Source organism: Copadichromis virginalis, linkage group LG11, assembly GCF_057382275.1.
Source record: "Copadichromis virginalis isolate Kocher_CV1m ecotype Utaka linkage group LG11, C_Virginalis_male_GT1.1, whole genome shotgun sequence".
Taxonomy (NCBI): domain Eukaryota; kingdom Metazoa; phylum Chordata; class Actinopteri; order Cichliformes; family Cichlidae; genus Copadichromis; species Copadichromis virginalis.
In genome coordinates this window covers 11,657,292-11,669,303 of record NC_140628.1, presented here as the reverse complement: position 1 = coordinate 11,669,303, position 12,012 = coordinate 11,657,292, and the positions used below count along the sequence as shown (strand labels likewise).

Here is a 12,012-nt window from a genome sequence, read left to right as displayed (position 1 = left end):
CTGATGAACACCCTCAGCTTTCTTAGCCTCTGTGCATCCCTATACTCCTTTATTTACTGAAAAAAGCTGATTTCTGTCTGAAAAACAGACACAGTGGCCTTAATTTATACGAACTGACATATCCACAACCCACATCTCCAATCTGGTCTCCTTAACTGCAGCCGCTGAATCCACGAACCCTGTGGAGAAGTCATTTACACAGAGGTGGACAGGTTTCTCCAGCCTGCAGCGCGAGTTAAAATTCACTAGGTTCAATAAAGGCACAAATGTAAAACCAATTGTCTTTTTATAACTGTGACTTGGAGCATTAAAAGTTGTTTATGTAACTGTAAATTGGTCTTTATTGTCATTTTTTATTGAGCTCGGTGCTTTTCATGCCACACCTTCCCTCTTTACTGTAACACTAACAAAGGGTTGGAAGCAAACACTTAAAAATCTCCAAAGACCAATATGTTATTTTTGGCTTGTATTTATTAAAAACTATTTCTTCACAAGCCACAGCAGCCTTTAGCAACCAGCCAGGTGCCAGACTAATCACTGTAGCTTATTATATTTCATGCTTCAGCACTTATAGCATATTAAAGATCGCCAGGTCCCAGTTCCTTTTATGACATTTGAAAGCTGGGCCCCGTCACACAGACTTGTGTTACTCGCGTTTGAGTTGTCAGCGTGCAAAGGCCTGTCCTGGTTTGATGTGCATTTTGCACAGAAATGCAACAGAAACACTTTTTTTGCAGTGGTTTCACTCGCACATCAGGAGCTGCTCAGTGGGGGAGCGAACCAGAGCAAATTCTGTAACTGTTTCTATACCCACCGTGTGAGAGCTGACTCTTGTCTGCCACATATCAGCCTGTTTTGGGCTCAGGTCAGGAATCTGCATCCCCAACCGAGACGCCAACGCTTCTACATAACCTGCCAGCCTGAGGAGAGGGAGAGACCGATGGATGGAAAAAGAATTAAACAGGAGGGGACTTAACACAGTTCAGCAAACTGCAGCGACAGCATTATTCTATTGATAGAACGCTCTATATACAGCAGGGGTGGGCAATTCCAGGCCCCGAGGGCCGGTGTCCTGCAGGTTTTAGATCTCACCTTGGGTCAACACAGCTGAATCACATGATTAGTTCGTTACCAGGCCTCTGGAGAACTTCAGGACATGGTGAGGAGCTAATTTAGCTATTTAAATCAGCTGTGATTGGATCAGGGACACACCTGACATGCAGGACACTGGCACTCGAGGCCTGGAGTTGCCCATCCCTGATATACAGTGTACTGTGCAAAAGTCCTGAGCAACCCCTCTTTTATTTAATATTTTGCTATGGAAATGGGAAATAGGTGCAGTGACTTCTTGAAAAGCACAGACATAAATGGAAAAACGAAATATGGGCAAAAACGTTTTGTGATTTTTCTCATTGAAAGCAAAAATACAAAGAAATGAGGAGTGGCTCAAGATATTTGCACAGTGCTGTATATCACACATGCACACACACAAACATCATCCATCAAAACCTTCTAATCAAATGAAGTCTGAATACCAAAGTCTTGTGATTTTGTTGAAATGTTATTGTGACAAAAAGAAAATCAAAGAAACATTATGTGAAATAAAAAGTCTCACTCTGTAAAATGTGGCATGCACAAACCAATACTGCATCAAAGCTGGTTTTGTTAAAAGATTCCAGCTATTTCTGTAACAGATTGAATTCGCCGCTGCCTATTTGTGTTTGCATCGTTTCTGTTTATATAATAATCCCCCCGTTGATAATTTTCTCCATTACGTATCATAATTCAATAAACCCATGCTAACATGACACTTCCCTACCAAGGCAAACAACAACCAGAGTCGGTGCTAATAACGACAAAATAAATCAACAGATTAATGCTCCGGTCTGCTTCCTGTCGCTGATGTTCATAAACCCAGCAGGATGCCAAACCTCAGCTCTAACAACAGATGGAGTAAAAGAGGAAGCTTCCAACAGTGTATAAATTAACTCAGTCCCAGGGCTTTGCGTGGATTTACACAGATCACGGACCGATGACGGATTGCAGCAGATAAAGAGTGCTCCACGGAAATCACCACGATGTAGAAAAATGAGTAAGATTGGATTAAGAATTCTGTGCAACTAGAAACAAGAACTTTCTGCTGGATCTCTATTCTGATATGGACTGGGTAATGCCATATCATCCTTTCATTCCTTTCATTTCATTTCTATCATTTGACAGAAATGAAAATGATTCACCTACAGGGGGCCTCAGCTGTGTGTTATACTTGTATAACTATGCATGTGACAAATAAAGAACCTTGAACTTGAAAGCTGTGGCTGATTGTGCTCAGGTGCCTCCTGCTTCAGTTATGTGTCCACAACCTGACAGGTTTCCGCTCGTGTGTTTGGGAAAAAAGTGTTTCCAAAGAGACACTTGGCTTAATAGTCCTGAAATAAAAGACTCTTGGAAACAGTGGGAATATTTCTACAGTTGGCCATCCTGGAAACAGAGCAAGAAGGTCATTGCTACGCTCCAGTGAGCAGTTAGAGCCACTTTGGTGTAAAATGGACATGAAGCGACAGCCAGCCTGCCAAATGTCATTAAAAAGGAAAATTATCTGGCTGAAGCTAGAGAGGAGGAAGTGGACTCTAATATGCAAACGAAGGGAACCGACAGAAACACTGTCATGTGACCCTACATGTGCCAAGGCACGTAAATATGGTGCAGGTGAGGCGGTTTTGAATGTGAGGGAAGAAATATGGGTTGACATTTGGACCCAGGTCGGCTTCACTCACTGGCACTAATGGATCCTCAGTCGGCTGCACATACAAATAAGCTGCAGCTGGAGCTGTTAGGGGAGCGATAAGCTGTACACAGCATATCTGAGAAAAAGGCAAGTCTGCCTGTGCATTTGTGTCCAGGGGGGTGTGCTTTCGAGCCCACTGCCTTTCAGGATGGGGCAGCAGAAGTAGTGGAAATAGGACTGATTCTTATCATAACAGATGATGAGCTATTAAGTCCTTATGAGGAGAATAAGTAGATTCATTAGACAATATTCTTTCTTACAGCATCTCAAGTGGATACACTGTAGCCATTAAGTCTCTAGTTTATGTTTTCTTCTTCTATTTCGCATTTAAAACGATGGTTAAATTGAAGTAATTGAGACCACAGCTTTGAAGCTCAGTAAGCTGCAGTGAGGGTGGCATTTGGTTTTTCTCTCCGCTTCTTTGAAATTCAGTCTCACCGCCGAGCCCCAATCCTAATTTCTTTCACATTCATCCACGGCTTTAGATCAAATTCACTCCAAATTACCCGTGCTCTTGTAACAGCGGAGGGCAAAATAAATAAGCTCTGCATTTAAAAAAAAAGAAAGCCAAAACAAAATACTGCAGCAATCACAATGCAGGAATGATGAAATTTACTGAAAGGCCCGAGCTCATCCCAAAAAACATAAAACAAGACAGACAGGCTGTTCACTGTGTGAGAAGCAGGCTGAAACATGAGCCGGGTGCATTGCAAGCCCCAGAAAACACAGTTATACATTTTATCATTTGGAAAATTACATCTGGAGGAACTAAAAGCCATCACGTTGAGTTACTCAGCTTGTGTTTGGAAAAAAAACAGAATTTTGTGCATTGACGAAATGTCACTATTGTTAATCTGTAAAGTTCAAAAGGCATCAGTCACACAGGCATTCACCCACTTTTTTTAAAGAAAGGTAATGGAATATAATCCAGATTATTCCAGGATTCAGAAGGAGTAAGGTAGAAAATGCAGGCATGATACGGAGGGGGATGCGTCTCCACTTCTGTATTCCCTAAAGATCCCTAATGTGCATTTCCTTGTCTGCCCCAGAAAGCCACCGATGCATTGCATTTGTAAGAAATTCCTAAAACAGCTGAGGCTAAACTCGACAGAAGCATTAGTAATAACCAGCTGAATGGTCAGAATGACTCATGAGCTCAATTATGGAGTTCAGCAAGATTCAGATGGTTTCCTAGGTTTTTTCGAAATACTTAAAAGACTCAGACGGAGTGAAACATTACAAACGTGGCCTAACATGAACTCCTACATGATAAAAATATGTATGCACTGGCACATATGTGGAAACGGTTGTGCATGTTGTTCAGCACAGTCACACACACGGAAGATTCTCTACAAGTGAGTCAGTATCTCTTAAATGAGCAGATTTCCTCTTAATTATGAGGACTAAAAAGCATCATTGGCCAAGGGACATGCTGCAGTGACAGCTACGTCTGTGCACTTTGATTATATAATAGTCAAAATTTAGTAACTGGGAGTTACTAAACTCAGAGGACCAGCAGGTTTGAGGCTCTTTTGATGCAATGTCCAGAGTGTTTATGACTCGTGTTACAGCACACTCATTAGCCTGCATAGAGTATGTCCTTAACTTTTCAGTGAAGACCAACTCCTGCACATCAAATATCAGTGTACGTGGATATCAACCAAACAACTTTATACTGGTAAAAGGTACAGTATATAATTTTCTGTGTGTATATGATCTAAAAGCATATAATATATATATTACACAGAGACAAGCATTCATTGGCTGCAGTGGGTTCCTGCATACCAACGCGATGACCAAATCAGGATCTTCTGTACATACAAGCACATTAACCAGCAGAATTCAGCTAAGAAGGAAAACTTTCTTAGCTTTCTTAGAACTCAGTTCTTGATTAAATAAAACTTAAAGGCACTTCAACAAACGAAAGCTAAAGGAAGCTGCAGTTCACAGTAAGTTCGTTAGAGGCATTTTAATCAGTCTCCAGAGTCTTTCATTTGGCTCATCTATGCAGGTGGAAAGTGAGTTCAGTTGCGGCTGAACATCATCACATCTATGCTGCTTGGGAATGGGAAGCCTGATCTTGTTCCAGGTGAACTAAATGTCTGAAAGTGTGGCTGTAATCCAACTCACCAACAGAAAGCCATATGCATATTTTCGAGTACATGCACAGGATTTTTTTATTTACGAATTTTGCCAACTTCTGTTAACCAAACAGTTTGAAATCCAGCCGTAATATTTGCAGTAATTAGTCATCTGGGATCTCAGAGTCGGAGTCCAACTACAACCTCAGCAAGAAGTCTCTCTGCAGCCACTAAAGTGCCGCCGACTCCCAGTGTAATTTATAAGACGAGCGTTATGTGGACACTAAAGCGTTTCCTGTTAGAACAAAATCTGTATCGCAAACGTTGCTGTGAAAATCTCTTGTTGCAGCTCCACTGAGACTCTGAGGCAGACAAATGGCCTTCACACGCCTTGTCTCACCTTGATAAAGCGTCCACGGGGGCTCCACTTTCCTCTTTTGATTGAGCGGCAATCACACACTCGCTCATGGATGCGTGTGTGTGCCTGCTGAGAGTGTTTACATGGACCACAAGAACTAGACTAATCAATCACAGGGAAAACAGAAGGAAACAGCATATTCCACTTCTGTCATCCATGCATGGGTATGATTTACACTGAAAAGGAGGAGAATAAATGCACGCCATCATTGCATTCACCCTGGTGTTCCATTATATTAAGTAATGGGACTGGTTGAGCTCATGAAGCAGCTCAGGAAGCTGGTTATGATCTCTGTGGCCACAAGGAGGCGCTTAAACAGTCATGCATGAGCTGATGGAAGGATCGGAGAAACATGACCATCAAGCTTTCCTATATCATTACGCTGTTATTGAGGAAATCACATTAAATTACTCTGTACAAATTCATCAGTCCTTACAGTCAGTGTTTTAATCCACTTTTACTTAATTTCATTCTTTTAATTTTGATTATGCAGGAAAGGGAAAAAACATCTGATGGGGTTTTTGTTGCTGGGTTTCTGGGACAGGAAACAGAATAAAAATGAAGAAATTGGAGGAAAATGAATGAAAGGATTTTTCAGGGATTTAAATACACAATAATTTCTACTTAATCTATATGACCTAGTTCAGTCCCATTTTAATCAAACCACACCCCTGGGCCTACATCCAGTAACTGGTTAAAAGTGAGCAATTTATTGAATTAGCCCCACGAACAACATGATGGTAAACCTTTACCTTCTCAACGTGATGTGAAAAGGACCTTTGTTTATAAATATTATTATTATTATTATCTGTGTATATTTGTGTGGAAAACGTGTTGCTGTACAATCAGATTAATGGCTCTTCCTTTCCTTGACTGATTCTAAATTTCAACTGAACTGTTTGAATTTACCAAACGTGTGTGTGTGTGTGTGTGTGTGTGTGTGTGTGTGTGTGTGTGTGTGTCAAGCCTTACCCCAGTCCTGCCAGATCTGATACCAGGTTGCCCAGCGCAGCAGCTGTAGATAATGGGAGAAGCAGAGGCATGGGTTACAGAGGCATTTTTCCGTAGGGCATGATGGATGTCCCAAGTGCATTATGGGCTCATCAAAGAAGCAGAGGCACAACACACTGAAGAGGAAGACCACACTGCTGCCGTTTTGCTTCTTACATGCTGTAGTGCAAGTAAAAGAGGACGAGGGAACGCTGAAATAACTTCACTGTCACCGGTTTATGCTTTGAATGTGCCGTATGGTACTGTAACAGCTGTGCCTAAGGACAGAAAACAAAGCCTGTGCTTTACTCCTGTTCTCTCAGCTGTCCCTGACCCTGAGTGCAGAGCATTGCTGCTGCAGCATTACAGAAACACTCCAGAGGAAACACACAACGCAACCGTGTCATCACTGCTGAGGCACAGTCATCATCTCCGGCTGGGCTCGAGCACTTTCATCTGATCTTTGAGCTACTGTAGCAATAAATATTGTACACATTACTCAGAGACAAACACTCTACTAACAAAGCGAGCAGAGACACATGCATCCTGTGGCAAAGCATCTTTAAGCTTCTGGTTTATAAAAGTTTAAAAGCAAGCAGCTTCTTTTTCTGTGACAAGAACAACGAGCGACTTAACTAGAGCCTCTGAATGAGAGGCGAGAGCTGTTGCAACAGCTAGGAAAGTAAAGGAAAGTGTGCAACTCTTGGCCCAAGAGTCGGTGCCAAAGCACACAGAGCATATTTGGACTAAATAAGGTACTTTTAGCAGAAATCTTTGCACTGTGCACCATTAAATCTGACTGTAAATCAGCAAATACCACAAAGGAAAAGGGGCTTGTTGCTTCAGCTGATTTAGGTCAGATGAAGATTTCGTGTGGTTATTTAAACATTTTTAGTTAATTTCTAAATATAACGTTACTCTCTGGCAGTGTAATAATTTTTCAGTGTGTTTCACCTCATGTTGGCACTTAAACAGAGAGAGTTGCCATTAGCCCCATGCTTTGTCTTGAATTGTGTACCAGTACTTTATACGGTCACAAAGGTGAATTCTTGGCTATGCAGCAGTTCAATGTTCAGTCAGCTGAAGGAGGACACACGTGCAGCTGTGCATGGTTGCTTTGAGGCAATATGGCAACGTTAGGCAAATTAATCTACACTCTGAAGATGATTAAAACAGATGTAACACAATATCTTGCTGACGTTAAACACTGCACCTCTGTACAGCCACTGAAGAGACAGCAGTGATGGAGAGGCCAGCTTGAGACTTTATTATGTGGTCAACCTGCTCAGATGTAATTACGAGACAAGGTTGGCTGTGCCTTTAATTCGCTGCTTTCTCTCCCTCTTCGGGGCCTTGGCATTAGATCTGATGCACATCAACAGACTGATGAGGGGGCGGGCAAATGCATCACAATTCAAGTCATTCTTAAGCAGCTGCAAACACAGAAATCACAGTGTAACTGATATTCTGACAAACTTTATCAAGTAGAAAAAGGGAAGTCAATTAAAAAGACAAAGAGTAACAAAAAAAAAAAGATTTCCTGTTTGTAATCTCTGATTTCTGGATGGACTCTAAATATTAGTATTACATGTGAACTCCTACTTAATGTAAATTTCTGTATGTGGAAAGCAACAGGCTGTTTGGGGATTTTCCCTCATTTATCAGAGTTAATCGCTGTATCATCACAAACAGACTGCATGTAATTACCAGCTTAATCCCATTCAATCACAACCTTGCAGTGTTTGCAGCGACAAGCCTGTAAATTCATTGCAAATGCCAAGCAGCACACTCTTTTCTTTAGTTTACTTTCATTTAACCTTTCTGTTACTGTTATCACATGCTTCCTTCACACTGTATTTCTTGGGAACTTTCTAAAACTTTTTTGCCTAATAGTTGACAGTACTGCCAACCTGATGGAGCGAACAGATGCAAGTGCCTGGAAGCAGCAAAAAAAAGGAGCTTTTTACACCTGAAGCAAAACTAGAGAGCCTGTCTGCATGTGAACTATTCACTGACGGCTGCTGTGGGATAAATGTGGCATGAAACAATGTGAAGTTACAAATGGGAGACAGCGGGAACTTTTTACACTAGCTGTATTGCTCCTGTACAAGCGGTCATAATTTATAGGCGTGCATGAACAGCACTCTCTACAGTGACAAAAACAGGAGTATACCTGCACTCAGCAGTACGTGGCCTTACATGCTTTTGTTCTCACTCAAAGCTGAAAATTTGTTTGCGTGAGGCAGCTGGAGCTGTACAAAGGCTTCAAGTATGCAAACTGAAGCCTGGAAGCACCAATTCTGTCAAGAAAGAAAATTACACTTCTATTTCTTCCAGCTTGCTCCCCTTAAGGGTTGCCAGCTCACCCCGTCCCTAACATCCTGTTCTGTTGCACCAACCCTCTACATGTCCTCCTGTACTGCATCTGTGAATATTCTCTGAGGTCTTCCTCTTTTTCCTCCCCCTGGGAGCGCCGTATTCACCATCCTTTGTCTAGGGGGCGATAGTGGCTCAAGAGTTGGGAGTTCGCCTTGTAATCGGGAGGTTGCCGGTTCGAGCCCCAGCTTGGACAGCCTCGGTCGTTGTGTCCTTGGGCAAGACACTTCACCCGATGCCTACTGGTGGTGGTCAGAGGGCCCGGTGGCGCCAGTGTCTGGCAGCCTCGCTTCTGTCAGTGCGCCCCAGGGTGGCTGTGGTTACAACGTAGCTTGCCATCACCAGTGTGTGAATGTGTGCGTGAATGGGTGGATGACTGATTGTGTAAAGCGCTTTGGGGTCCTTAGGGACTAGTAAAAGCGCTATACAAATACAGGCCATTTAGTATTTCTCAACATTGCTGACAAAGTTAGAGAGACAAACCTTCTTTTTTTTAAAATTTTTTCCTAATTCTGCCCCCCAAAAAAGCCCAAAGCAAAGAAAAACCTTAAAAACCTCCTAGTTTAGACTTCCGGTTGAGCTTTGATGGAGTAGGACGCGAGTCTGGGAGCTCCCGCCGATTTCGATTGAATTGTTATTTATTCGCGCGTTTTGGCCGTATTTTCAGTCCTGTTTTGGTTTGTGGATTGTCTTGTTGAGAAGTTTTACTCGGGCCGGCGTAAAATGGCAGCAAAAAATGTTAAAACCCGCAGTACTATTCAGACACAACTGAGGCCTAGTTTGCAAACCGCGACCACACCCTCGAGTGAGCCGTCGTCTCCTGCAAAGCCCCCCACATGTCAAGCTAATCCTGATATTGAGGCTCTCAAGGTCGAGTTGCTGGCTTCGCTGAGGAAAGATATCGCCGACATCTTTAAAAAGGAACTTCAGGATACTCTGGGTGATGCTTTGTCTACCATTAAGTTCGACCTGCAGGCGGTGAAGACGCAGCTGGCGATCGATAAAGCTGCAAATGACGCTACCATGTCTGAGCTAAAAGGTACGGTGAAGGAGATGGAGCACGCACTTACTGTCTGCTCTGATGATATAGCTGAGATGAAAAACACTATCAAGGGTCTCACAGCTCATGTAGCCAAGCTGGAAAGTAAGTGTGAAGATTTGGAGTCCAGATCGCGGCGCAACAATGTTAGGATAGTGGGAGTACCGGAGGGCCCTGACACGTGCACCACTGCCGCCGTAGCTTCCTTGCTAAAAGAAGCATTTGATCTGGGGAAGGAGCCGCTTTTGGATCGTTCGCACAGGACCCTCCAACCCGCACCTAAGCCTGGCGACCGTCCACGAGCCATTGTATGCAGGTTTCATTACCACACTGACTGTGTCGACATTTTACGACGTGCTAGAGAACGCCGACAGATTAAAGTTGGAGATCGGACCATCTCAGTCTTCCCCGACTACACCGCCAGGGTGGCACGGGCTCGTGCTGCATTCAACACGGTCAGGCAGCAACTCCGTGGCATTGACGGTGTTCGGTATGGCCTGCTTCATCCAGCGCGACTCCGCATCACATATAAGGGTGTCGAGAAGGACTTTGTTTCGGCAGAGGAGGCCAGTGATTATGTCAAAACTTTGATTTCTGGGTGAGCCTCGTTAGCTCCTCAGTTTGATACTGTAATGCTGCTAAGGGTTCACGCTCTCCTTAGGTTTAACGCCACCTGTGCATTGTTTTCTTAGGCCATTGTGCTGGTTATTGTACTGTTGGTGTGCTGGTTCCTTTTATTTTCATTGTTATTTATTGAAACTGGATCATATAATATACTCTTGAACTTCGGACCAGTCCGGCACAATCTTCTCCAAGCTTGCTGCATTGATTTGCATAGGACTGAGTTGTTTTTCGTTTCTGTTAAATTTTTATTTATTTATTTTTTTGTTTGGTTGTTTTTGTTTTAATTGTTTATCTATTTATGTATGTTGTTTTTTGTTTTTTTTAATTTTATGCACGTTCGGTGATTTGTTGGAAAGTTCTCCTTCTGAGGAAGTCATATTTTGTACTGTGAGATCTTTTTTTGGTTGGTTGGTTTCCTTTTTATTTTTTTCCTTTTTAAAAAAAAAACATGTTTACTGTTACGCGCACACTGTTATGCTGTAGAGAAGTTGGTGAGAGGTTATTTTTCCCTCTCTCGCTTTTATTTTTATTTAGACAACAATTAGTCCAGTCACTTCGGTGAATCATTTTTGCTACTTTGGGGGTACACTGCTGTCTCCTTTGTTCTGTTCTGTGGAGACTTGGGGGTGTATTTGTGTTCAGGGTTGGGTTGGGTTGGGGGGGGGGCTGTCCCATTTCGGCTCTTCATGGCCACTGGCATTTTGGTTTGGTCTTTTTCCTCTTCCTTTTTGTAAATGGTTAATGGAAATATAGACCCCAGCATTGCTGGGTCAGGTATGCCTCTTAGATTCATTAGTTGGAATATCAGAGGTATGGGTAACCCTGTTAAGAGATCTAAGGTTTTTACTCACTTGAAACGTCTAAATTCTGACATAGCATTTTTACAGGAGACTCATCTTCGCATTAAGGATCATTATAGGTTATATTGCCCTTGGGTAGGTCAGGTCTTTCACTCAAATTTTAATTCGAAGGCTAGAGGAGTGGCCATTCTCATTAATAAGAAAGTTCAATTCACTTTGACCAATGTTGTCGCTGATAGGAACGGTAGATACATCATTGTTGCTGGTACCCTAATGCAGAAAAAGGTTTTGTTGGTAAATGTATATGCCCCGAATTTTGATGATGCTGAATTCGCTAATAGATTGCTGAGTAACATCCCCTTTCTGAATACACATTTGCTTATCCTTGGTGGTGATCTGAATTGTGTTTTTGATCCAATTTTGGATCGATCTAGTCCTCGTAATTTGACTCAATCATCTATGTCTAAAACATTCTCAGATTTTATGAAACAGAATGATCTTGTTGATCCATGGAGATTTCGCAACCCTTCAATCAAAAAATTTTCATTCTTCTCTCAGGTCCACCAGTCTTATTCCAGGATTGATTATTTTTTCATCGACAGAACTCTTAATTCATGTGTTAATTCTTCCGACTATTCTGGTATTGTAATATCTGATCATTCTCCTCTGCTATTGGATGTTCATCTTTCTACCCATAAACGTAGCCCTCCACTTTGGAGATTTAACTCTCTCCTTCTGGCGGATAAAGAATTTTGTGAATTTATTTCAGGCTCTATTGAAGAGTTCTTGTCCTTCAATCAGGATGATTCTGTCTCATATTCTCTGCTATGGGAGACTCTTAAATGCTACCTGAGAGGTCAAGTTATTTCTTACTCTGTCCGTGCTAATAAAAAGAT

General features: G+C 42.3%; 1 protein-coding gene across 1 annotated transcript in view; it reads right to left on the bottom strand.

Moving 5' to 3' along the window:
• Window positions 1–12,012, bottom strand: part of LOC146698153 (transmembrane protein 65-like) — a 47,084-nt gene that overhangs the window by 1,529 nt on the left and 33,543 nt on the right. Inside the window, exons 6-7 of the mRNA XM_085473169.1 lie at window positions 6,260–6,302; window positions 815–920 (exon numbers count right to left, since the gene is read on the bottom strand). Coding sequence (XP_085329295.1) covers window positions 815–920; window positions 6,260–6,302 — 149 coding nt within the window. The remainder of the gene's footprint in view (window positions 1–814; window positions 921–6,259; window positions 6,303–12,012) is intronic.